The 27,220-nt window shown below is 33.5% G+C and overlaps 1 protein-coding gene across 2 annotated transcripts in view; it reads left to right on the forward strand.

Annotated features, from left to right (window-relative positions):
• The first annotated feature begins 2,270 nt into the window (after nucleotides 1-2,270).
• The window catches only part of LOC105339114 (rab3 GTPase-activating protein catalytic subunit), a 31,556-nt gene continuing 6,606 nt past the window's right edge, over nucleotides 2,271-27,220 (forward strand). Inside the window, exons 1-14 of one of the 2 annotated variants that reach the window (XM_034445208.2) lie at nucleotides 2,271-2,351; nucleotides 4,256-4,308; nucleotides 12,886-12,961; nucleotides 14,123-14,291; nucleotides 14,957-15,035; nucleotides 15,156-15,275; nucleotides 15,551-15,716; nucleotides 16,209-16,308; nucleotides 16,454-16,477; nucleotides 17,074-17,155; nucleotides 25,526-25,594; nucleotides 25,847-25,920; nucleotides 26,672-26,761; nucleotides 27,026-27,195. In XM_034445208.2, coding sequence (XP_034301099.2) covers nucleotides 2,337-2,351; nucleotides 4,256-4,308; nucleotides 12,886-12,961; nucleotides 14,123-14,291; nucleotides 14,957-15,035; nucleotides 15,156-15,275; nucleotides 15,551-15,716; nucleotides 16,209-16,308; nucleotides 16,454-16,477; nucleotides 17,074-17,155; nucleotides 25,526-25,594; nucleotides 25,847-25,920; nucleotides 26,672-26,761; nucleotides 27,026-27,195 — 1,287 coding nt within the window. In that variant the 5' untranslated portion in view covers nucleotides 2,271-2,336. The remainder of the gene's footprint in view (nucleotides 2,352-4,255; nucleotides 4,309-12,885; nucleotides 12,962-14,122; nucleotides 14,292-14,956; nucleotides 15,036-15,155; nucleotides 15,276-15,550; nucleotides 15,717-16,208; nucleotides 16,309-16,453; nucleotides 16,478-17,073; nucleotides 17,156-25,525; nucleotides 25,595-25,846; nucleotides 25,921-26,671; nucleotides 26,762-27,025; nucleotides 27,196-27,220) is intronic. The other variant, XM_034445209.2, reaches the window with a different exon arrangement.

The following is a 27,220-nucleotide window of genomic DNA, read 5'->3' on the forward strand; positions in this document are numbered from 1 at the left end:
CTCCATTGGTTTAATTTGGCTTTTCGTTTTCGTGCTCTCCGCTTGATTTATCACGAAGTTTTGTTAATGAAAGCTGACGTCGCTGTATTGTTTGTACCTACCCATTAAACTTAGGACCAATGAGATGCATCCGCAAAGAAACAAGCTTTGTGACCCGTCATAGGCCTTTCCCAAAGAGTCATAAGATCTAAAAAGGTAAAATCAAAAATATTCTCTTGTTTGATCACTCGCAGCTGAGGTAAAAAAAAAATAAATTAAAAAAGCATCTCGTGTTTTGATAAATTTTGAGTGTATAAGTACCCATTAAAGCTGTTTGGGGTATATGATCACGCAGTTTATTGAGAAACCATTTAGGTTTACAGACCAATAGTTTCTTAGTCTCTGTCCTTTTTCAATTATTTCGCATCCTTTTGTACTTCGCTTACTTGCTTTTTCTCATAATATTTTTATGCTATTAGATAACAACGAGGACAATGTCTGTGGTATATTTTTCTATAATATTTTTAGCAAAAATCTTCATTTTTCAGACTTGATATAAAGAATTCAAGTTAGTTTAAATACAACTACATCGGAGGGGGGTGATTTCATAATACAATGTATTCTAAAACTATTGCTGAAAATTAAAAAAAAAAATCCTATATATAGATTAGATTCATTCCATGTTGTGCAATGTGCTTTACTCCTTATGCAAGTTCCATGTTTGTTCTCGTGTGACAGTTATTACGACTTTTGTATTTTCGAAAGATACAATGAAGAAACTGCATTATCGTTTTGATAATCTTGGATACATTCATATTGAGCGAAACTAAATTGTATAACTGGTGAAGACAGGTTCCTACGGGTGATAATTTTCAGCTCAGATAAAATAGTCGCAATTCTAGATCCATAAAATCTTTTTTTAAAAGGTTTGTAGATTGTAAGTATGTTGAATAATTATTAGATTTTTGTTTCTTTGTGTAAACTTGACGTCACTTCCCAAAACTATTCGGTTAAAAAACTCTAAAAGATTCGATATAAAAGGATTTCTTAAAAGTAAGCTCTTGGCTTGTGTGTTGGACCAATCATCCTCTAAACTGAGATATAAAACTCTTGTTTTGAGATATATCATTTAAATTACCCCCATATTGATATCGTTTAATGGACTTGGTTCTGGGTGTTTATCTAAAATTTGAACCAACAAACATCCGCGTTCGAAATAAAAAGAAAAAGAAAAAAAGAACACGTATATCACTTTCATAAGTGACGTAAGGTGTATTTTTTTTTGTAACTCTATCAACAAAATATTTGAAGCCCAAGAAATTTCTGGCAATATACCCCGGTACGTATAAAATTGCGTTTGAAAGATTATTCCAGACGATATGGTTTTGCTGAAGTGATCGCTTCTAGAGTCACTGGAAGGCCATATGAATGTCAATGGAATGTTAAGTGGTAATTGGTATTAAAAAAGTTGTTTGTTTGGTACAGAATTATTGCGAAATAAATCCTCGGAGGGAAGACAGTGACAAAATCAAAAGCAATCAAAGACCTTCATAATGCAACGAGTGACTTGCAGAACTTTGAAGAATGACAGAACACAAAGTTTTTGCTGTTACAAAAGTTTGAGTAAAGCATCATATCTAGTGGGTAACACAGAAAAAGTAACCGATGATTTAGAACCATTTTAACAATACCTTGGACTTTCAGTAGGGCGTAGCTATCTTTTTCATACGTCAAACAAGTTAAAAATGACGCTGGTTTCAAGCGAAATATACACCGATTGCGTAGTGCAGACAAATCTTGTTGATTTCAAAGAACCATGGCTGAGTGGCTGGAATATGAAATAGACAGGTCTACATCACATTGCTCTTTGACACAATCACACAACTACCCAAAGTCCAAGCTCTTGTTAAAATGGTTCTATCATTTTATAGATACGAGTATAAAAAGGTGGGATAGTCTTGGGAAAAAACCCCTCAAATATAATAAAGTATGTTCAAAGGGATTAACGATGCCTGTATAAACCATGACATATTTCATCATTATTTCCCCCCGCAGAGGTTCCGTAATGATGAATGGTTAAGCTAGAGTTAAAAATGGCCATCAAAAATATATGAAAACGTAAGTTTTTACAAGTAAGTGAATACGGCAAAAAACAAGTATAATGTATATGAATATAAAAATTATATATAATTATCTCACAGCCATATAACACCCTTTTTATATTGTCCTGTATACCCAAAAGTTATGCATGCTGAAGGAAACACTATAAAACATTAAAAATTTTGATGAAGGTATCAAACAACCACTTCAATTCTGTTCGGGCTCGACGTACAATTTATTTCAAAAAAACAAACCCAATGGCAGCTGACGAAGTAAGTGTATTGTAATATTGATGCTTAAATTCAGCTGACACGTTGTTATTTACTTTCTTTAGCCATGAAATGAAATCCCGTATAAATAATAAAGACTTTTGATATGCATTTTGATTCTGAGCATGTTAATTTTTACGAGAATGACCTAATTATTATCACTGTTCTATGAACAGATGAAAGGTTTCAGAAAATAGCAAATATGCTTGTAATATGAATATGAATAAAGCTTCACATAGATATGTGAAAACAGCTTCACGCAGCTTTCATTCCTGATTACTGTATACAGGGTATTTTCGCCATGACCCTATGTAATTTTGGCCCTGCTACATTTGCAAACAGTTTTCACTCTGCATTTAATTCGCCCAGACCTGGCTGTGTTCGAACAATGAGGGTGAATTTTCCATGTATAGAGTATCTATAGTTTGTCCCAAGTTATTGCTTCCATCAATTTTTGATGATTTTTAATAAAAATACACATACCTGTGAAAGAAATACAATTGAAATCGATGAAAGGGAATATATCCAAGATATCTTCATTGAACAATTATCCCTTAATTTTCACTCATAAAATTTCACAGGAACGAAAACAAGTTTATACATAGATTTGTAATGGGAAATGTTTACATCTTTTCTCCATTCATAATACACTCGGAATACATCGTGCAATTTTTTAACTTTATCATCCGGGCTTAATAATGGCTGATGCAATGCAAAATCCCGTAGACTTTCAATTTTTAGATGTGTATTGAAACCTGAAGCGGTAGAGGGGGCGTTTCAAAACAGATAATCTGGACATTTTTCATATTAGTGGATGAACGTAGTTTGAGCACAAAGGTATTTACCATTATTGAAATATCAAGCAAAAAGTGGTGGAAGCAAAAACTCGGGACAGAGTATAACACTCCATCGGACCCTTCCTTGCTGAGATAATCAAATGCATCTGTGGATATTTGACAGGGCTTAAAACTTATATTTATGTCATCTCTCCTCCTAATTAGGAGGGTATTTTAAAATATTTTAACAAATCTGCAGAAAATTTTACCAATTTGGACCACCATGATTTCTGCACCTGCTGCTAATTTCAAATTTGCTCAGTAAAATTTTAAGATGAAATCCCTGAAACAATAACAATGCATGTATATGTTCCTTAATTTTTTACAATACATGATATCTACAGAAAGCACCAAATGTGAAATTAATAATTTATGACAAGGGGGGTCTTCAACAATGAAGATTAGAAGATTGACCAATCAATGCAGATTGATTAGGGTAACTGTTGTGTCAGTTCAAGGGGATTTTTTCAAGGACTGACTGTCAATGAATCCCTGCATAATATAATATCTGCAGTAGGTTCACCTTTTCGATAAAAGCAATAATGAGAGAGAGGGCAAGAGAGAGAGAGAGAGAGAGAGAGAGAGAGAGAGAGAGAGAGAATATAATGCAATCTTTTTAAAGTATAAATTAACTATAACATTATCATGTAACTGTTTAGGTCAGTTGAGCTATATATAGTCTGTCCCAAGTTGCTGTTTCCTTCACGTTTTTGATGATATTTTACAATAATCTTGGGACAGAGCATATTAAGCCATTATGATTCTGTAGCTGTTTTCTCTTAGCAGATTGAAAAATGTTTCAGATTTTAAAAACAGATACATGTAGAATCCTTTTTATAAAGTAATACATGTAATAGTGAGTTACTCTACAAGAATACATTCTTGCTTCTATCTATGGAAAAAAAATTATACATTATTTCATGAGTATCATGTTTGTGGACTTGATTCTGTTCTTTTGATTAACAAAAGTGATAATGTGGAGGCAGTATCAAACCTTGTTCAACATGTAAAATACATGTATGAACAGAACTTAGCCATTCATGTATTTATGTACATAGTGATTGTTTACAGGATGCTGATGTCTTTGAGATCACAGATTTTACTACAGCGTCAGACTGGGAAAGGTAATAATGACATGTTTATTTGGTTTGGATGCTTTTAAGGAATATGTCTAAGTTTAAATGTTGTGTATTACCTAAAGTACTGTTTTGAATAACTAAAAAGTGAATAGCACATGTACTAGTATATAGTTACCGGTAATATCATATTTCATTAACTATTTGTGTATATATTATATGCATATCTCATCTCCTATTTTTAGCCTTTTTTAGCTCACCTGAGCTGAAAGCTCAAGTGAGCTTTTCTAATCAAAATTTGTCCATTGTCTGTTGTCGTTGGTGCTGGCGTTAGCGGCGTTGTCGTTGTTGTAAACTTTTCACATTTTTATCTTCTTCTCCAGAACCACTGGGCAGATTTCAACCAAACTTGGCACAAAGCATCACTGGGTGAAGGGGATTCAAGTTTTTTTCAAATGAAGGGCCACACCCTCTTTAAAAGGGAGATAATTTAGAATAATTGAAAATTTGTTGGTATTTTTCAAAATCTTCTTCTCAAATACTTTTAGGCCAGAAAAGCTGTATCTTGTATGGAAACATCCTCAGGTAGCGTAGATTCAAGTTTGTTCAAATCATGGTCTTGGGGGTAGGGTGGGGCCACAATAGGGGGATCAAGTTTTACATAGGAATATATAGAGAAAATCTTTAAAAATCTTCTTCTCAAAAACTATTAGGCCAGAAAAGCTCAAATTAGAGTGGAAGCATCCTCAGATAGTGTAGATTCAAGTTTGTTCAAATCATAGCCCCTGGGGGTAGGGCAGGGCCACAATGGGGGATCAAGTTTTACATTGGAATATATAGAGAAAATCTTTAAAAATCTTCTTCTCAAAAACTGTTAGGCCAGGAAAGCGCAAATATGAGTGGAAGCATCCTCAGATAGTATAGATTCAAATTTGTTCAAATCATAGTCGCCGGGGGTAGGGTGAGGCCACAGTGGGGGATGAAGTTTTACATAGGAATATATAGAGAAAATTTTTAAAAATATTCTGGAAAAGTTTTCAGTTCAAAAAGCTGTAACTTGTGTGAAAGCACTGGTTGTGCAGATTAAAGTTTGATGAAACCACGATCCCCTAGAGAAAAGTGGGTCCCAAAAGGGGTGGGGGGGGTATATAGGAATAGAGAAAAATTTTCTTACAAGTACAACAGAAAGGGTTTGCTATTTAGTATATTCCCGCAAAAAATATGTGGATAAAAATTGGCAGATTTTTTATTTTTTTTTAGCAAGATCAACTATACTTAGTTCGATACTGTAATCAGGGGATGACAAATACATTTTTTAAAGCACTTGCCTTTGGGCAAGTGGCTAGGCAAATTTACTTGCCCTACCTCAATATCTACTAGCCATGCCAAATTCTTTATTGTGATTAAAAATAAACAATACACATACCGTACGATGTTTTTGCCCTTTAAATTAAATTTTTCCACTTTAAATACTCTTTATGAAACATATATGGTTTTGATTTAACATCTCTTCCGCTTGGCTTTCTTGAGAATGTGATAAGAAATCAACACTTTACATATTGATATTTAATTGAATTTGTTGTAAAGGTATAAAACATTAGCAGTTTTGGGTGTTTTAATAATTTCTTTTACCTTAAGTGAATGTCTGAGATAATAGGTGACAAGCGCACGCATGTTCATGCACAACCGTGGTTTCAATAAGACCACAGAGGTGTTAAAAATAAAGGTGAAATGATTAATCATCAGCGAGTTGATTAGTTTAAATTTATTATATGTAATCATATTAAGCCTGCTATTTTAATTTTTAAAAAGCTTTAGGCTATGATAATGATTAGCGAGTGATAATAGGCACATATCTATTTTTAGCATCAGTTATGGCGGAGTACATGGAGACAGTGAACACAGCTCAAAGAAGTTGAACATAGAATAAACAGCTAAAATTTATGTTAAATTGCCATTTTATAAGTATTTATCTTTTAAAAGATTATAATCAAAACAGTTTTTGCAATTAAAAGCTCTTACAAAGATTAAATTAGCTTTAATCATTATGATAAACAAACAAAAGAACAGTACGTAGTTCAGAATAACAGTATATATAGTGAGAATTTAATTTAATGATGATAGCCAGTGCTGTACCAAGAAAAAAAAAGTCAAAAGCCTAATGTGGTGTATAATTTAATCACCCTTAGATTGTAAAGATTTTTTTTGAAAAAAGTGTGTTTTATCATTGATATCATTAAGGTCTTCCGTTTTCAACGGAAGACCTTATAGTGATTGTAATGTTTTTTCTTTCTTTCTTTGTTTGTTTCTTTCTTTTTTTTTTCCCCATTTTTGTCGGCAGAATTTCTCAGAGATGGCTTATATATTTTCGTGAAATTTTCAAGACTGATAGAGAATGATAATATCTCGAGGCGTTTTTCTCATTTTTTAAAAATCTATTTCCGGTCGTCCGTTTCCTGTCCCGCGTCCAAAAACCTTGTTCCCTCGAGATCTTAGAATCGGCAAATACTTGAACATCGAAACTCTGTGGGATGATAGACCTGTGTATGTAGATGTGTTTAAACTATTTTGTTTTGCTCGTCGTAACTTCCGGTCGTCACCGGAAGCACTTCAAAAATAATTATTGTTACGCATTAAATTCCTTTTCCATGAAATAAATATTTAAGTATAAATCTATACATAAGGCAACTATGCGATGTTAAATCAACAAAAAAATTCTACTTTCGGTGAGATATCTCAATTATCTTAGGTAGCTTTTTTAAAACACATTTTGTACCCGTAAGATCTCAGAAACTATAAATGATCAAATCATGAAACTTTCATGAATGATAGACATTTGATTGAAGATGTGTTTAACCGGTTTCATTTTGTCTTCCGTCACTTCCGGTCCATACCGGAAGAGTTAAAAAAATCGAGCTGTCTATCAGTTTAACTGTTTTCCTTTGATATATTTTAGTTAGATAAATAAAAAATAATGTATAAAAGGCAAGTATACAAGAAATATTGAATACAATTTACATTGAACACTTCCGTTTGCCCGTTTCCTGTCCAGAGACCAAAAACCTGATTTCGACGAGATCTCAAAAACAGTAATGACTTGAACAACCAAACTTTCTGGGATGATAGACCTATGTATGTACATGTGTTAACACTATTTTGTTTTATCCTGCGTAACTTCCGGTCGTCACAGGAAGTACACCCAATTTTGATATTTTTATCATTCACAATAATATTCATATCCATTTTTAGCTCACCGAGACGAAGTCAAGGAGAGCTTATGCTATACCCTCGGCGTCGGCGTCGGCGGTGGCGTCGGCGTCGGCGTCGGCGTCCGGACCTGGTTAAAGTTTTTGTTGCAGGTCCTGTATCTAAGCTATTACTTGTCCTATCTTCACCAAACTTGCATGGATGATGCATCTGGACCTACTTATGGACTTGAAAGACTTGGATGCTGAATCTGGGTCCTAAATTTCAGATGCTGGAGGAGGTTAAGGTTGTTGGACCAGGTTAAAGTTTTTGTTGCAGGTGCCCTTTGATAGCAGTATCTTAGTTACTGCTGGTCTGTACTTCACCAAACTTGCATGGATGGTGTGCCTTATGATACTGATGCACCAGACAGGCTTGAGTGCTGAATCTGAGCTATAGGTTTCGGATGCTGGAGGAGGTTAAGGTTTTTGAAGCAGGTTAAAGTTTTTGTTGCGGGTGCCCATTGATAGCAATATCTAAGTTACTACTGGTCCTAACTTCACCAAACTTGTATGGATGATGCGTCTTATGATACTGATTCACCTGACAAGCTTGAATGCTGAATCTGAGCAATAGGTTTCGGATGCTGGAAGAGGTTAAGGTTTTTAGAGCTGGTTAAAGTTTTTGTTGCAGGTGCCCTCTGATGATTAATCTTAGTTACTACTGGTCCTAACTTCACCAAACTTGTATGGATGGTGCGTCTTATGATACTGATGCACCTGACAAGCTTGAATGCTGAATCTGAGCAATAGGTTTCGGATGCTGGAGGAGGTTAAGGTTTTAAGAGCTGGTTAGATAAAGTTTTTGAAACAGGTGCCCTCTGATGATGATATCTTAGTTATTACTTGTCCTTACTTCACCAGACTTCCATGGATGGTGTGTCTTATGATACTGATGCACCTGACAGGCTTGAATGCATAGTCTGGTTTCGGATGCTGGATAAAGTTAAGTTTTTAGGAACAGGTCACATGTTTAATAGATGATAGTACTATTTTAAACTTGCATAGTTGATTTAACTGTAATATGAATGAATCGCAGAGGTAGCTTCAGATGCAGAGCTTGATCTCCATTATCAAGGATGCTAAAAAATAAATCTTAGTTATTACTGGTCCTAACTTCACCAAACTTGAATGGATGGTGTGTCTTATGATACAGATGCACCTGACAGGCATGGATGCTGAATCTGAGCCATAGGTTGCGGATGCTGGAGGAAGTTAAGGTTTTAATTGCTAGTGCCCTCTGATGATGATATCTTAGTTATTACTGGTCCAAACTTCACCAAACTTGTATGGATGATGCGTCTTATGATACAAATGCACCTGATGGGCTTGAATGCAGAATCTGAGCCATAGGTTTCGGATGCTGGATGAGGTTTAGTTTTTTGGAACAGGTCACATGTTTTATAGATGATAGCTTGCATAGTTGATTTAATTTTATTATAAATTAAATGCAGAGGTTGCTTCAGAAGCAGAGCCTGATCTCCATTATCAAGGATGCTAAAGAAATCTCCTACCTCACTCAAACCAGCTCGATAGATAGATGTGTTTGTTGATAAATGATATAACATGATTCCTATGATAAAGTATTGTATGATATGAAACAATATTGTTTGATATGATACAATATGATATCATATGTTATATTATAAAAAAGTTATACGATACGATATGATATTGTATCAATTTTTTTTGATATTTTATGATATGATTATGTATCATGATATTGTTATGTATAGTATTGTATATTATGATACAATATTGTATAATATTATATTGTATTTTTAATTTATTATTTTATCACATGATACAATTACAAAAGATATTGCAAAATATTATATTGTATCCTATGATACAATATTGTATATTCTATAATATTGTATAATACAATATTGTATAATATGATATTGGTTTCAGTAATATAGAATTATATCACATGAAATTGTATTATATGATATTGTAATATTATATAATATTGTATCATACGATATTGTATGATATGATATTGGTTTATATGATATATTATCATATCACATGAAATTGTATTATATGATATTGTAATATATTTTATTGTGTCATATGATGCAATATGTATAATATAATAATGTATTTTATAATATTTTACCATATCACATAATATTGTATCATTTGATAAGATACAATGTTGGAATCAAATTATATTGTATTATATGATATAATATCATATAATGTATCAAATATGTTTCAGTGTCATTCAATACAATATCATTCTATATTATACAATATAATATCATGTTTCAGTGTTATGATGTATTATGTAATATGATATTGTAATATGATACTATATTGTATTATATTTTATGATATTGTATTATGTGATCAAATACAATAAGGTATAACACAATACAATGTCATATCATACGTTACAATATCAAATCTCATTATTGTTTATTACGGTATTTTATTTATTATATGATATATATTATATTAGAAATATGACATGATGCAATATTTAATTTTATATCATTGTATTGATTAACATATTAACATATGATTATCATAAAAAAAATTATCAGATGATATACGATATTTTGTCAAAACAGAATCCATGAATATCCAAGATCATAAAGTATGATTTTCATATAAATTGATAAAGGTGGTCTTATGAAGGTGATGTCTCATAAGGGTGATGCTCCGTCTCGGTGAGCTTAGTAATCTATGATTACCTATGTTTTATTTATGTGAGAAGCAATGTCTTACAGTTAAATTGATACATCTATATCAAAACGGAAGACCTTTTTGTTGCTTTTGCAACAAGAGTCTAGTTATTATATATAATTGCATTATATTCGGCAAAATATGGTACTTTCATTTTCAGTACATATGCGAAAGTTAAAAAGTCACTTGCCCACATGCAAGCCCCTACCAAATTTTTACTTGCCCCGAACAGAAAAATCACTTGCCCCGTGCGTCGGGCAATCGGATTTATCAGCCCCTGAGTATAATGCTAATTTGATCAGAGTTAAGGCTATAGTTGCTCAGGTGAGCGATGTGGCCCCTGGGCCTCTTGTTTCTTATTATTGTCAGTGAGTGACTTGAAATAGAGTTAATTAAAGATGTATATAAGTAAGACTCTATAGTCTGATGGTCACACCAAAGTCTGTTGGCTTGTTGCCAATGCAAAGTCAAAGTCTGATGGTTTCACCAAAGTTTTGTCTCCTAAAGACGCACCACGCTTAAGTATGATTGCCTGCCATGCCAAAGGCAGATAGTACTGGAATAACAATGAGGCGCCAGCAGGGTTTGCTTATTTATATTTAAATATTTAATCATACAATGGTTTAAAATTATATAAATATAAGTACCGGTAATAAGGAATCATTCTTTGAATATTATGAGGTGATAATTTCGGTCGGGCCGTGATCAAATTTATCATAAAGCCCTTCGGGCTTTATTGGATTTAATAACGTCCCGACCAAAATTATCACCTCATAATGCTTAAAGATTGATTCCTTATTCCTTAATTAAATCCCAATTGATTCGTGTCGATGGTTCCTGCAAAATTACAAACTTGTGCGCATAATTTCTTAGTTTTTTAACAAGTTGGCATGGATTTGAATTAGCATATTCCTGAATGTGACTATTCTTATACAACTATGCATGGCATTTAGCGATATACTTGATTTAGCTGAAGCCGCATTCCACTAAAAGCGCTAAATGAATACACAGCCAAATGTAGTATGTTTACATTATAATCAGTGGAATATAGTAAATTTAAAACTGCTAATTGAGATATGTACACAATAATTATTGAAATATACATCAATTAAGAGTAAAATTGGTATTTTTAATTTAACACAGGACACATATCAAAATGAATCACATGTACACTTTGTATTTCTCATTGGTGTTCCATTGGTATTTGCTAAGGATAGAATATTTTATGTGTGTTTAAATCCCTATATATAGCAGTTTAATCCCATCAGAATTCTCCAGTGCTTTTAACTTGCACAAAAAACTGTCATTAGCAATGAGCATAATTTAGATTTTTTTTTCTTCAGGTAGTTTAAGTTTGTATCAAAAAATATTAATGGCACTTTAGCTTAATGTTTATGATGTTTACTGAAATTTTCGTGACATTTAATTGAATTTATGTGCAATTGAACGAAACAGATTGGAAAAAAATCGTTCAAGCTTGATCTGTAAAAGAAAAAAAACAATTTCCCATCAATGCTTTATTTATTGGTAGACGTATGTGATTTATTTTTAAACGCCAAGTCATGTTTAAAATATCAAATTCTGGGCAATAAACGCGGAAAAATAGCTACATTTTTATTGCTAAAGTTAAACATTTGAAAAAATATAAAAGTTGAAGGAACAGGAATTTATTGACCCAGATGCCAAGAGGTTGCACTAAAGTATGTTGTGATGTCATAGAGGCTTAAAAAGATGAAAAATAGAAATTTACTGAAATGGATGCTTAGTGTGGTTGCATTGAAGCATGTCATGTTGTCATAAAGGTTAAAATTATTTTAAATAAAAAAAACACCTAAGGATGAAAAATCACTGATGTAATTTTCCCAGACTGTTTAAATGTAGTTACTGGAGCACAAACAGTTTGTATCAAACTGCCCCTTAGGACATTGACTCTTTGCCCCATATCCTACTATGTTTAAATTGTCCAGATAAAGTGTACTTGTATTTGGGTTGCTTTTCAATTCATAGAATCAATATTACTAGGGAAATTTGAAGAATTTTAAAAAATGGAGGGGTAATGGGTTAAGAATTGCCTTATCAGTGCCCTACATCTATATTTGTGTCAATTTTACTATAAATTGGTTATATTTATTTCCAATCAGAGATTATTATAAGTTTTTTTATTGTAATATTTACTACTGTGGTTGTAAGTGGCAAATGATGTTGAGTTTTGGAGAAAATTTAATAACAATATTGGAAAAGTTTACAATATTAGGGACCAAAAGGTAATCTTTATTATTCAAATAGATTTGTTCAGAAATAACATTATTGTGCTTTAATGGGAACAAATTGTGGCTGATTGAATGACTCTTATTTTTTAAAATTAATTTACATGAAAATTGTGTTTTTACATCAAATTTTTAACCAATTAATGTCAATGCATTTTACAATATTTGATATTGACTTAACATGAAATTCTGCAGTTAGATGGAATATTAATGCGAGAACCTGTGTCCTTTCAGAGGAATTTCATGTATTTATTTGATTGTTTTGTGTTTTATGTGTATTTATCTGAAGCATATACACTCCTCTGTTTATAATTGTGTATCAACTTTGATAAAGTGAAATTCATGTATTGATTGTTTTTAAATCTTTTTAAAGTTATTTTAAATGTGAGGTACATAGTATTCATGTTCTTTTGTTTCAGATATGTGGCCAGACTAGAGGAAGTTTTACACGAATGGAAGTTAGTCAACAGTAACCCTCTACCTCCGGCCCCAAGGGTACCGTAATTAAAGCATCAAATTACAATTTATAAAAAAATGTTTTTGAAAAGATACAAGCTCATTAAATTATATTACATCGAAATTTGAGAAACCAATCAAAATTAAGAATACTGAAGCAAAATTGACCAAAAGGTAACAAATTGAAATAGTTTTGTTTTATCAGCTACTTTTGAATCATCATTGTTCGTGGGGGACCAATGTTCGTAGCTTTCTTGGGTAACCTTTGCCCATGAATTTACATCCCCACATACAAGCATCTGTTTTATATTAATAAAAAATTTTCTGAACTTGCAACCAACGAAATTACTAAGAAAATTTTGGCTAACCATGAACATTAGCCCCCACGAATTAAAAGGATTCCACAGAAGGCAATTCAGCTTCTTTGATAACTGTTACTTGTTTATTTCTTATATATTTATAACACATGCAGGGAAATTATATCACAGCAGGTGAAAAATCATTTACTGAAACCTTGGTTACTACCAACGTAATTTTAAAGTCGTAAAACCATTACAGAAGCTGTCTTGGAAAACTTTTTTAAAAAACTCATTATCAGCAGATGGATCATTTACTTCAATATAAACAAAAATTTAATATTAGAAATTCAGTTTAAGAGTTATGTTTTATTATTGCAAAGAAAATGAGAAATTGAGTCTAGGGATTAAGTTTTATTTTGAAATAATTGGTTTCAATACAAGTGGAATATAAGTTGTAGTGGTGTTTGGCAAATGTCAATAAAAGTGCTTGGTATTTGTAACATTTTATGATGTCAGAGCAAGTAAATGTGAATGTGAAAATGTGAATTAAATTGAAGATATACGTGTTTTTTATTGACAAATGTAAGAAGGATAAGACAAAACTCCTATCATTAAATTGAAATATTGTTCACCTAGTCTTCTCCTAAGATAATCCTTTCTAAGGGAGTGTACTGGTATAGTTTTTCAAAACATAATATAGCTCAGAGAACATGGATTGAACCAGGGTCAGTCTCCAATGACTAACTTAATTGTTCTAATAAAATCATAAGCATAAGAGAGTTTTCATGGTCAGTTACAAACCAGCCAGATATGGTTGGCACTTTATCACACAATCTTTTAGTGACACACAAGTTTTACAGAACATTATTTTACTCTGTACAGATTTCTTTTTATTAAACAGGGCAGTCTCAGCACTGGTAAATGGCATGAGAAGAAAGAATCCATCAGTTTTGCTGACTTTTCGTTTCTTGTGACGTACAAGTATCTGGAGCGAGACGACATACAGAAATCTGGAGAAGAATCCAGACCAAGTCCTGATGATGAATCTGAGGAAAAGGAAAGTTCAGAGGGTAAGTCTTCTTCCCTAACCTTCAGAGAGTAAGTCTTCTTCCCTAACCTTCAGAGTGTAAGTCAAGTCTTCTTCCCTAACCTTCAGAGGGTAAGTCTTCTTCCCTAACCTTCAGAGGGTAAGTCTTCTTCCCTAACCTTCAGAGGGTAAGTCTTCTTCACTAACCTTAAAAGGGTAAGTCTTCTTCACAAACCAGAGGGAAAGTCTTATTCACTTACCTTTAGAAGGAAAATCTCCTTCACTATTAACCTTCAGATGGAAAGCCATCTTCACTAACCAAGAGGCAGATTTGTTTATACTCATCTGAAAACAAATGGTTTAGACCATTGGCCACCAAGATGAGTGTAAGTCATTTTCTAACTTCTTTTTCAACAGACATTATAGCTTCATTTCCATTCTTTTGTGTTCACCATGATTTCTCTAGCTCTTTATCTGTCATTAAAGGTCATTAAAATATCATTTTAGAGTCATCACTCATCTTTACACTCAATTAAATTTCTGATAATGATTTTAAAAGAGACATTGAAATGAATAAAGTTATGGACAGAATCCTTGCAAAGCAAACATGAGTATAAGTAGGAGTTATTCTGAAAACTAAACTACTGTTATGACAAAGTATAAAGATATAAATAGCTTTTTAATAGAATTTTTTTTGAATGTCTCCAGAGGCTTTACCCACAGTCATGGCCGACATGATGAGTTTGGATAATGACTTCCCATCAAAATCACACTGTCTTTCAAGATGGTAAGCCAAGTACCGGTACCTTTCAGAAAACTTTCTGTCTCTTTACTTTCTTATCAGTTTTAAAACATATGGAGTAGACTCATTTCTATTTTTACAAGGACCTTTAATTTCCCTGCTTAGGTTTGGCTTACAAGAGTTTGTTGTCATTACACCCTCCCAGTCGTCTGCTGCAATAGAATCAGAGAGTAGGATAAAGATCCTGCTCAGCTCAGTCTCCATAGCCCTTAACAACACAGGAAGGTAAGTCTAATGTCAGACCCCATGACGTGGTAGAAAAGAACAGCCAATAGTCTGTAGATATTAAATTGACTGATATAATTCATAAAAATTCGTGAATGACTTAAGAAAAAAGATAATGAAAATTATTATGAAAATTGAAGCATCGGTAAAAAAAAAGCATGTTTTATTTTATTGGAAAATTTGACCAAAATGTGTTGGTAGGAACCCTTGTAACAACAATAAGCAACTATGAAGTTGATACATAATGTAGCAGTTATGTGGTGACTGTGTTACAGCCCTGTGCCAGTGTTCATACAGATCCAGCAGTACTGGAGACAGATGTTCTCTGGGGCCTGTGTACTGCCGGGCTCCTCCATTGACTTTGATGTCATTCACCTCAAGACAGCTCCCCCTCAGTACAGCCATCTATCTGGGCTGCTTGATGTCTTCAAGGCCAAAATGGTTCTGTATATTTCATTTCTCATGTAAACTAGAATCATGTTCTTTTATTGGAGGCTAATGTTCAAGGGTACTAAATCAAAAATTACTGGTTCATTGTGATTTTAATTGGGTAACCCTTTCCAGTATAAAAAATATTAGCTTTTATGTTTACAAATGTTTATACATTTTTGGATGTAAATTCTTGTGCAGGCGGCATCCCACTATACAAATTACAAAACTGCATCGGTGGGTGGTTGGGTGGAGGGGTTGATTTGTATCTATTAGCAAAGCATTGAATTGAATTGAGAAAATATGGCAAGTGGTCTCAAATTATTCAAAGATTAAGGATCATATATGTTTAACAGCTGTAAATATTTAAATCATTTAAGAACCAGTTTGATGTTCATATTGTTTCCATCATTAGTCTAAGTGATATAGATGGAACAGATGGGACTAAAAAAAACTACCTGTAATTTATATACATGTATGAACATTGGTGGGGGTTTTTTCCAGGCAACACAGGTGATGCCAAGACCCACAGTCATGGTCGCTGTGAGGTTCACCTACATTCTGACAGAGTGGCACAATTCTACCTGGCCCCAAGAACCACCAGGTACATGTACACACCGATTAAGCCTCACTTAAAAATTGCACAGTGTATTAAATCTTTTTTCTATGTTTTTAAAATCACAAAGGCGGTAACTTTATTTTACTTTTATGATAAGCAGTTATACAAAACGATTCTTATCTCTGTCTAGTTTATGTACGGGTGAATTCTAAAGGTAGGGGACTGCATGAGTCTGAACTTGCATGTTTGCATCAGAGTGCAGCTTTCAGGATGTGCATTTGATGGTTTTTCTTCCCTTAATAATCCCTTTAACATGTTTTTAAAAATAATAAAAAAAAAGAACAATAAAAAAAAATATGTTAATGGTATTTCAAAAGAGCAGTTTGTGTTATTTATAATGAGTGACAGACAGCATGGCAGACATCCTGTGTACTTGATGCCAGACACAAAACAGTCAAACAAACATTATTGTCAGTTTATTTCTTTATGATTAAGTGGGGTAAATTTGCATTTAATGAAGGGATAATTTCGTTTTATTTATACTGAATACAAATATTTGTTAATGAACTATATGCACTGAGCAAGAAGAAAGGCTGATACAAACAAGGCAGAAATTGTGGAAAAAAATTTAAGATTCTTATTGATAAGTGTAGTCAGAACCTCATAACCATGGTGAATCTTGTACTAGCTTGCTGAGCTTATACAAGATTGACAGTGAATTTTTTCTGATTTGTTCTCCACACTGCCCAGCTGGCTATATAATTATTTAAAATCATGTTTTCTTGCATTATCTTTGTTATATGTTTCAAGATTTTTCATCCCCCATGGAAGATGAGGTAGGCTGTTCAGACTTTGGTAATCTTCCATTTGGAGCTTCAGAGGATCCTGTAAGGTAGGCCTGGACAGTGAAGAGATAAATATCACAAAGAATAATTGAACTTGTACATCAATGATATAAGAACTAATCACAATATTAATCAAAGTACTGAAGTACTGACGGGAGTTGATTTTATCGATTATCATTTATTTTAAAATCAACGATATATGATTTTGCATGGCAAGTAGTATCAGTAATCGAAATATTTCTGAGAAATTGTATGGACCCAGGCAAGTTTTTTTTCAATGAAACGCTCGGCCGTTTCCGTTTATCTCCGAAAAACAGTAGAGATTCTATGTTTTGTCAGATATTAACGGAGACAGCCAAGCGTCTGGTTGAATGAGACTACTGTGGAATCATTTAAATTCGTGGGGGGTCAATTTTCGTGGATTTAGGGATTTTTGCTTATTCGTGGGGATGTCATTTTGTGGATTTGTCGGTTTTTAGTATCATTAAGATAACAAACTCTTTCAAAATTTGTTTTTGTCAAGGATGTAAATTGGTAGGGGATGGCTACCCAGGAATTCCACGAAAATTGAGCCACCACGAATTTTAATGATTCCACAGTACATTGAACTCTAGCGTAGGAATACATACGACTTCAAAAAATATCTAAATTGTTTGTACCATTTAAAATCTAACAATTTTCAAGGTATTAATCAATAAGTTTTCTAAAAAAACAATGCTTCAGAATACATTGCATCGGATTTATCGATTATTTTGAAGACTTAAGTGTTGTCAGCGGTATTGATTTGTGCTTAGGTCCAAACACTGTTTCACTTTCGGTTTGCCCGAGTAAGTGCATAGGAGAGTTGATTAAAGTCAACTCCCAAAAAGCAAAATAATGTACATGTATATGAAATCAGTTTGTTCATAACTATTGACAGGAAAAAGTTATCTATTTTTGATATAGCAAAAACCAATTGTTTTTAGCTTACCTGAACCAAAGGCTCAAATCTAGATTTGTCCATTTTCTGTCGTCATTGTCGTCGTCATCGTTGTTATAAACTTTTTTGCAATTTCATCTTCTCCATAACCACTGGGCCGATTTGAAACAAACTTGGCACAAAGCATCACTGGGTAAAGGGGATTCAAGTTCGTTCAGATGAAGGGTCACACCCTCTGTGAAGGGGGAAAATTTAGAATTATTATACCCGCACTTTCTAAAGAAAGTTCGGGTATATTGTTGTTACCCTGTTCCGTCCGTCCGTCCGTCTGTCTGTCCGTCCGTCCGTCCGTCCGTCTGTCACGTTTTACTTTCTCAAACTGCTCTTACATCTTATAAACCAGCAAACTGAACTCTTGGAGTTTGATTTGGGGTATCATGTTGTTTTGTAAAAAAGTTTCAAAAATTCTCTGTTAGTCCTGGGGGTCAAATAATTGGTAAAAAATGACGTTTTTTCACAAAAAACCTTCTTCCTCGAACTCCTCCTACATTTTCAAAAGTAGACAAATCATCTTTTGGAATATGTTTTAGGGTATCCTATAGATGCGCAATAAGGTTTCGGAATTTTCAATTTTGTCCTGGGGGTCATTTAATGGCTAAAAAATGACGTTTTTTTACAAAAAAACTGGTTTAAAAAACGTCATTTTTTTTAAGCAGTAGCCAAATGATCTTCTAGAATATGATTGGGGGTGTCATATTGAGGCATGATCAGGTTCCAGAATTTTTTTTTTAATTAAGGGGATCAGTGGGCAACAAAAAATGACGTTTTTCGGCAAAAAAAATATGGTTCCCAGAACTCCTCTTACAACTTTTGGAGTAGCTACATCATCTCTTGGGATATAATTGGGGCTGTCCTATAGATGTGCAATAAGGTTTTAAAAATTTAAATTTCATCCTGGGAGTCAAATAGTAGCAGAAAATTGACGTTTATCACTAAAAAATCAAACATTGATCCAAGAGCTCCTCTTATGATTTAATGGATAGACAATCATATCTTGGGATATGATAGGGACTGTTCTATAGATGTGCAGTAAGGTTTTCAAAATTTAAATTTCATCCAGGGAGTCAAAATGTAGCAGAAAATTGACGTTTATCACTTTAAAAAAAACATAGATCCTAGAACTCCTTTTATGATTTAATGGATAGACACATCATATCTTGGGATATGAAAGGAACTGTTCCATAGATGTGCATTACGGTTTTGAAAAATTAAATTTAACCCTGAGGCCCATTACCTACCGCTACATACCTTTTGATGCCCTTTAAGGATCAAGAATATATATGGTTAAGGGGTGGGGATTTCAACCGTTTTCGAGATATTCGTGCACTTCCTGTTCAAGGGGGGTCATGACAATCCCCGGGGCCCATGACCTACATACCGTTTGATGCCCCTTGACACAAGGTACAAGAATATATATGGTTTAAGGGTGGGGATCTCAACTGTTTTGAAGATATTAAGGGACTTGCTGTTTGAGGGCGTCAGGACCACCCACAGGGCCCATGACCTACATAACATTTGATGCCCCTTGACATCAGAAACATGAATATATATGGTTTAGGGGTCATGATTATAACAGTTTCTGAGATATATGGTAATTTCAAATTCCTGGGGGTGGGGATGACCCCAGGGGTCAGATCTAATAAACCCTATATATTGCCAGTAACAGCCAATATATGATTATGAAAACCCTATATTATTATCTTTGTCCGTTTTCAAGGTACCATTTACAATAGAGTCTATGATTCTTTCTACAAGGTTCAATGTTAGACCCCACACCCTTTTGACACCCCCCTCCCCCCCCCCCCCCTCCCCCGAAAAGTGGTTGTCTAACCCAAAATGAGAAAAACCAAACCAGGGTGCACAACTAGATTTGCAGGCCTATCATATCCTAGAGTTTTGTACAATTATGTTCAGCCATCTCTGAGAAACAAGTTCAGAGCGGGAAAGAAGAAAAAGAAGATGAAGAATATATACATGTATTAAGAACCGTACAAAAACAATAAGTCTCCAAACTTCATTCAGGAGACTTAATAATTAATAAAGATTAAATAGAGATAGGATCATCAAACATCAATAATTTAAAGATAATTGACAATTTCTGATTCTAAGGGGGTCAGGATGACCCCTTAGGGTCATGACTTACATGCCATAATGATCTGATGCGCCTGCATGACCTAAGGAGGAATAATATCTTTGGATTAAGGTGGGGATCTCAATGGTTTTTATGATATTTGATAATTTCAGGAAGAGCACTTGGGATCATGACCTACATACCACCTTAAATGCCTTGAACAAAGAAACAATAATATAATATGTACATGATATATGATTCAATTTAAGAACCCAGATATAGATCAATCATCTGTTTTGTAATACTTCCTATGTATATATACATGTACATGTATTAGTTTGTGTTTTGTTCTATACTATTCATGTTCATGACTGTAGTATGGCTTAGTCTTATTTTAAATTACATTACAGCGAATTACAGAATACCGGTAGAGTTTTCAATAGCTTGTTGGATTGCTCAATAGGGTATTCAATTTGGTCAGCAAGGTATCACATCAGGTTTAAATCTAGGTCCTGTGGTTACTCAAGTGTAGATTGTTATTTTGCACTCAACCCATTCATTTTACACAAAGAAAACCTCTAGAACACTCTCTCCTATTGTTAGCTATTCTATTCATAGATGTTTAAAAAGAATGTTCACCTGGACAGCACTGGACTCTATAGAGCATCAATTCTGCTTGGAGTAATTTGAATTTTGTTTTTCAAAAAATGTAATTCAAAAGGCAGTTCTGAAGAAACAAACAAAAGAGAAAAGCATAACTTAAAAAAGGAGGTATTTTTCACTTCAAAAAATCATTAAATATTTTGGTTCCCTGATTCCTGGTGCATCTTACAGCACTAATAGTTTTTTTTGTGCTGACTGCTAAATTAGTTCAGACTTTTATAGCAGTAATGTAGGATAACAGAGAGAAACAAAAAGGCCCAAAACGTGCAAATGTTAACCAGATTTACTCACTCTATTGCTGTCATACCTGAGTAATCACATGACCTAGATTTAAACCTAATGTGATACCTTGCTGACCAAATTGAATACCCTATTGATCAATCTAGCAAGCTATTGAAAACTCTACTGGTATTCTGTAATTCGCTGTAAAAAATTGTCAAATATATGACTTGGAACCCCCACTCCCAAACAAACTCAAATATAAACTGTTCTCTCTCTTCCCCCCCTCCCCCTTCCTTGTCGAATAATCTATTAAAATCAAAATATAATTTGGGTGTCTAAAAACTTTTATAAACTGGTAAAAAATGTTATTCTTAAAAAAAATTACATTACACCTTGCATAATTGACAAATGATCTATTGAGATACGATCAGAGGTCATATTTCTACCTTGGGATCAATAAGTAGTATTCGTTGACAAGTTAAAATTAATTAATAACAATAAATGATTCAAATTATAAATGTTTATACTCCACATTCATCCCCCCCCCCAATCTAACCTGCTTATAAAGATTCAGTCTTCTTAATACATTCTTACATGTGTACAGTAGCAAATTTTAAATCATTTCTTGATTGCTTTTTCTCTCGTGATTCACATTAACATTTTGGAAATAGCTTAATTCAATTTTTAAGATTTATAAACAAAATGTTATATGCATCACTGCCATGTGTATTCACCTATTTGGGGCAATTGTAAAGTCTCCTAAACAAAGCAGTGACATCATTAGGCTAGGAATTACCCACATGGATCAAACACTACTGTATAACATATGAATAAGATAAAATACATTATTATTTCTAGTTCTAAAATGTCAGGGTGTCTCCAAGGGGGCATAATCTTACAATACAATTTTACGCGCAATGACACAAAGAGCAAAAATAAATTAAACGGTTTAGGGATGAGGATCTCAGATCTCAGAAGTTAACAAAATATACAGTGTATGATCATTTCCTATTTCATAAAGGCGGGGGGGGGGGGGGGGGGGGGGTTAAAGACAACACCTGGGGGTCATTAATGTACTTTACACCAGTTAATGCATCATAATGACTTTAGAAGATATTTTGTATTTTCCTGTTTCGTGGGGTCAGATCAGTCCCATAAGGTTATGACCTACATTGTATTTGATGCATTTATATAATACATTAAGAAAGAAATACTCCTTCCTTCCTATTATTACTCATATCAAAAATATAAGTGTCTACACTTACTTACATATGAAATACACAAATTTAATAAGAAATTGTTTATACAGGGTCAATATGGGGTCAACTCAACAGTGCATGCAGTCTGACAAATGAAAAAAATAACTTTTGCAACTAAAATGACAGAAACTTTACAAATGCGATAGGATAGGTAACGATGATAAGCTTATTTAAATATTAAAAGATGATGATACAGTATGCTGTCAAAGGGAGATTACATTTAGAAAGTGAAAGTAGAACTTATATACATGTGTATGTATGCTGGCAGGAATCCCATGCTGGCATCTTATTATATTGTGCTACTGCTACTACATGTATTATGCTTACCTAAATTGGTCAACATCATAATGATAATCCAATTAAAACACAATAATGAATTCCTTTAGCTGATCTTAACTACCGTAATCCTTTTCTGCATACGGAAAACACAGACATGTATGTATGGGTGTTGCTAAAACGCGGAACGGAAAACGGAACGGAATGGAAAATATCATCACGTTTATCCCTTAAAAAGGGTATAGACTGGCCAGAAACGATTTACTTTGTATCTTTTATTTATATCTAATGAATGATTATCAACATGTTGCTATCTTATTAATATTCATATGAATGTCTATCAATTATAGCATTGTATTCATTCGGCTTTAGTTGAGTACGAAACGGAAAAATCAAATGTATACGAATTGTGAAACATTAACATGATTAAACGAGCAAATTAGCTATAACTTTTTACTTTTTTTCTTATATGGTATTGCTGGCATATTAGCATAACGTACGCAGTTAGTGAAAGCGTTTTATGCGTGTTTTGAGTATTTTTATATTATTTCAAATATGATGTACATGTATATACTTACATCAAAATTGAATTTTCGGTGTTCTAGACGATCTTTTATCATACAGACGATACAGTATCATTGAGATGGAAGAAAAAAACTGTAGGACTGACGACATTAAAAAATTAAAATACAGTAAACATTAAAATACCCGGTAATTTGTGAAACTAGTAATTTGTGAAACTAGTATTTTTAGCAATGCAATTTTGTTTACGTTTGCATTACAAAGCATGCAGTTGTTTATTCCAGCAGCTATATACATATGATCCGAATAGAGAGCTCTAGACGTTGCCTGGTTTGATTTTCCGATTATATATTGGGACTATAGTCTGTCGATCCCAAAATATTCATGCAGCACATTTGGACGATTTATAATGGAAAATGTTGACATCTTTTCTACATTTGGAAGTCACTCAGAAGACCTTGCACAATTTTTCAACACCATCATCCGGGTCTGTTAAAATGCAAAACCCCGTAGACTTCTTTATTTTTAGCCGTGTATTTATACCAGCTGATAAGCTAGAGAGGACGTTTTAAAGAAAAAATAATGAGAATGTTTAATGGTTCTAAAAGAGAATCGCTTGAACCCTGAGGTATATATAAATATACAGCAAAAAGTGAATCGAGGATATTTTGGGACAGAATATAGTGGTCAATGCATGTACTGTTAATTTTGAGGAAATAAATATTCTTGAATAAATAATCTAATATTGCTAATCTTTCAAAAAAAATTAAAAAGGTACATAAAGTATATCGTTTTAGCATACTTAACAAATCTATGATGTAAATAACATTAGATAAGATTTTCCGTTTTCCTTCCGTTCCGTTTTCCGTTCCGCGTTTTAGCAACACCCATGTATGTATACACGTGAACCCATCTAATCGAAGAGCTGGGTAAAACTAGTACCCGCTAATGAGACATGCAAACCTGTGTTGTGTACGTAACTTCAGACAAAGATCAGTCATTTGTAACATGCATGTATTTTTATGACCTATTCTTCAAATCCACTTGCACTATTTTATTAGGTAAATAACAGCTTTAAGGTGGTGCAGGACACCTGCATATTGTGATGTACATGTATACTTCCTATTGAGATAAACAATAAAGTATGTTGACTATTGATTAAATATTTACCCCCCAAATAATGTTACCTAACATTGAAGCGCAATGGGTTAGAGCGTTTACATGTCTGTAAGAGCATTGGGGTCCAAGGTGTATTTTTGGTAATTTACGAATTTTCATGGGGAGGGGGGGTCTGGACCCCTCACTCCCACCCCTTCTCTAAATCTGTGCACACGATGATGTTCATGTAGGCACACAGAAGCAAATCTAAAACCGGCAACCGCCACGGGGAGGGGGCATAATTTAATTTTTAATTTTGTTTGTAATAATTATATAGACCATTATACTTCCTATGACATAAAATGTTAAGATTATTGATTAACTGAAAATTCACTGCAAACAGTTCTACCCCAAATTGCACATAAAGTGCTGCTCATGTCACGATGTGCATTATCATATGGGCAGGGATCTCATCCTTCAGTTATGAAAATTATAATTTTTAAATGTATTACCGGAGTTTGCATGTAGCCTTCATTTTTAATTAAACTGGTATAAAACAGTGTTATTTAGGGGCAAACACATGGTGCGGGTATTACTGTCTAATGACAGCATCTAGTTTAAAATTGTTAGTATTTTTCAAAAATGTTCTTCTCAAAGACCATTTAGCCTGAAAGCTCAAATTTGTGTGGAAGCATTCTTCTCAGGTAGTATAAATTCAATATTTTTTCAAATCATGTCCCCAGGGTAGGGTAGGGCCACAATTGGGGGGGATGAAGTTACATAGTAATATATATTAGACAAAACCTTTAAAAACCTTCTCCTCAAAAACATTTGTGTAGATTCAAGTTTATTCAAATCATGGTCCTTGGGGTAGGACGTGGCCACAATGTGATGATATAAATTTTATACATAGGATGATAGAAGAAAAAAGCATATAGCCAAAAAGCTGAATTTTGTGTGAAAGCACAGGTTGTACAGATTAAAGTATGATCAAATCATGATTCCCTTCAGAAAAATGGGGCACAAAGGGTTATTTTAAAATAGGAATAGACAAAATCTTCTCAAGAATGCTTAAACAACAAAAGGGGCTTGGTATTTACCATAAAAAATATGTGGATAAAAATTTGTAGATTTTAAAAATTTTTGGGCAAGATTTACCGTACTAATTTGTCAAGATATTTTGAATTTGGTACTGTAATGCTGATTTGACCAGTTATGGCTTTTGTTGCTCAGGTGAGTGATGTGACCCCCTGGGCCTTTTGTTTTTAATACAGCATACAGTGTACTGGTACTCTATTGGTGTAAATGTGAATCAATGTTTTTTCAGTGAGTTGCAATTAGCATGCACCTGGCCGAGTTTGTCAGAAGACATGATTGTTGAGAACCAAAACTACAGGTATGCCAGCAAATAATGCAAATTTGAAGAAAGAAAATCAATTCTAAACATCTTTGATGCTGTAATTATGTTTTTAAAAGTTACCAGATTTTCATTCTTACAATTGACTGATCTTTCTTTACTGCAATTATTTCTCATTAAAAGGTTTAAAAGAAAATAATTACATGCATTATAAAATGCCAGTGGAAAGTTGTTTTATTTAAAGATCCTACAAATTATATATTTTTGGCCATTTGTGTCTGTGATTTGCAGTGACCTTGACCCTATGCAGGCACCACAGTGGGCTGTTCGCATCATCATGACAGAGGACCCAAACTGTCTTCTTGGTAATTTTATGATTCTTTTTTTTTTCCTAATTGAGTCAAAGATTTCGTTGATTAAAATAAAAATCCTACATTTATATATAGTACTTCGGGCTAATTTTGATACCAGCAGATCATTAATACTTGGATACCAGTTGTATGGAAAATTAAAACAAAAAAATAAATGTCTAAGCTTCTAATTTGAAAAATGGCTCATTTTGCATTTATTTAAATTACCCATTAAATTTTTTGATAAAGATATAATTTTACAAAAGATCCTTATAAAGGAAAATCTGATGTTAAAAATTATGGGAGTGTATATGTACATTTACTACATGTATTACATTATTAAATGTGCATTACATTTATCTGAAACCAAAGTACATTGTACTTGTACAGGTATTTGCATCTACTGTATACAGGGTTATTTTCACCCCATGTAATCTTTGCCCTACTTCACTTGCAAATAGGTTTGCTCAGTCTTGAATTCACTAAGACACAATTGCGTTTTTAAGAAGAGAGATAGTTTGAGATGGTGGAATTTGCTCAGTCTTAATTTTGCACACTGACAACAAGGGTGAAAGGGGTAAAAATAACATGGGGCAAATATTTCCCTGTAAACAGTATTTGATTAGATTATACTTGTGTATGATACTGATAATAAAAGTGTATTTCATCCTTAAAAATGTAAAGTGTTTTCCAGGCCCCCTTGAAAGGGGCTAGTATTCATACAGAGAAGTGTCTTAAGATTGACTGAGAAAACTTCTTGTTGCAGGCAAATACTTGAGTGAGTTCCTGAAGATTTCACACAGAAAAGAGACAGTTGAGGATCTACTGTGGAACTTATTGTCCAAAGAGGACGATGGTAAAACTTTCAGTACTGCCTTTATTACATCATCAGAATATTACATCATTGGAACCCACAAAACTCCATTCATCAAGTGTACAAGAGAATTATTCTTTGGATTCTAACTAGCAATTCATTGATGGTTAAATCTGAGAATGGTGATCAAACTGAGAAAAACACACCCACCCCCTAAAGATTTTAAGGAGTAAATATTGAAAATCTAGAGTACCGGGTATTCTGTAAATATTTGAAATCTAATGTGCATTTTCATTATTTGTGTAGACCAAACAGGAGATATTAGTCAGGCCCTACAGAAATTAACAGAGCCCAAAGTGGCCAAAATGTACAACATTCCCTCCCTCAGTAATGTGGTACACAGCGCCAGTAGTAGGCTGGCCATCAAACCAGGACAGGCCCCCATTAATGGCGATACCCTCACTACTCTATTAGAGGTAAGTTATATCTCAATAATATTTG

The sequence above is a fragment of the Magallana gigas genome, chromosome 2, assembly GCF_963853765.1.
Source record: "Magallana gigas chromosome 2, xbMagGiga1.1, whole genome shotgun sequence".
Classification (NCBI taxonomy): Eukaryota; Metazoa; Mollusca; class Bivalvia; order Ostreida; family Ostreidae; genus Magallana; species Magallana gigas.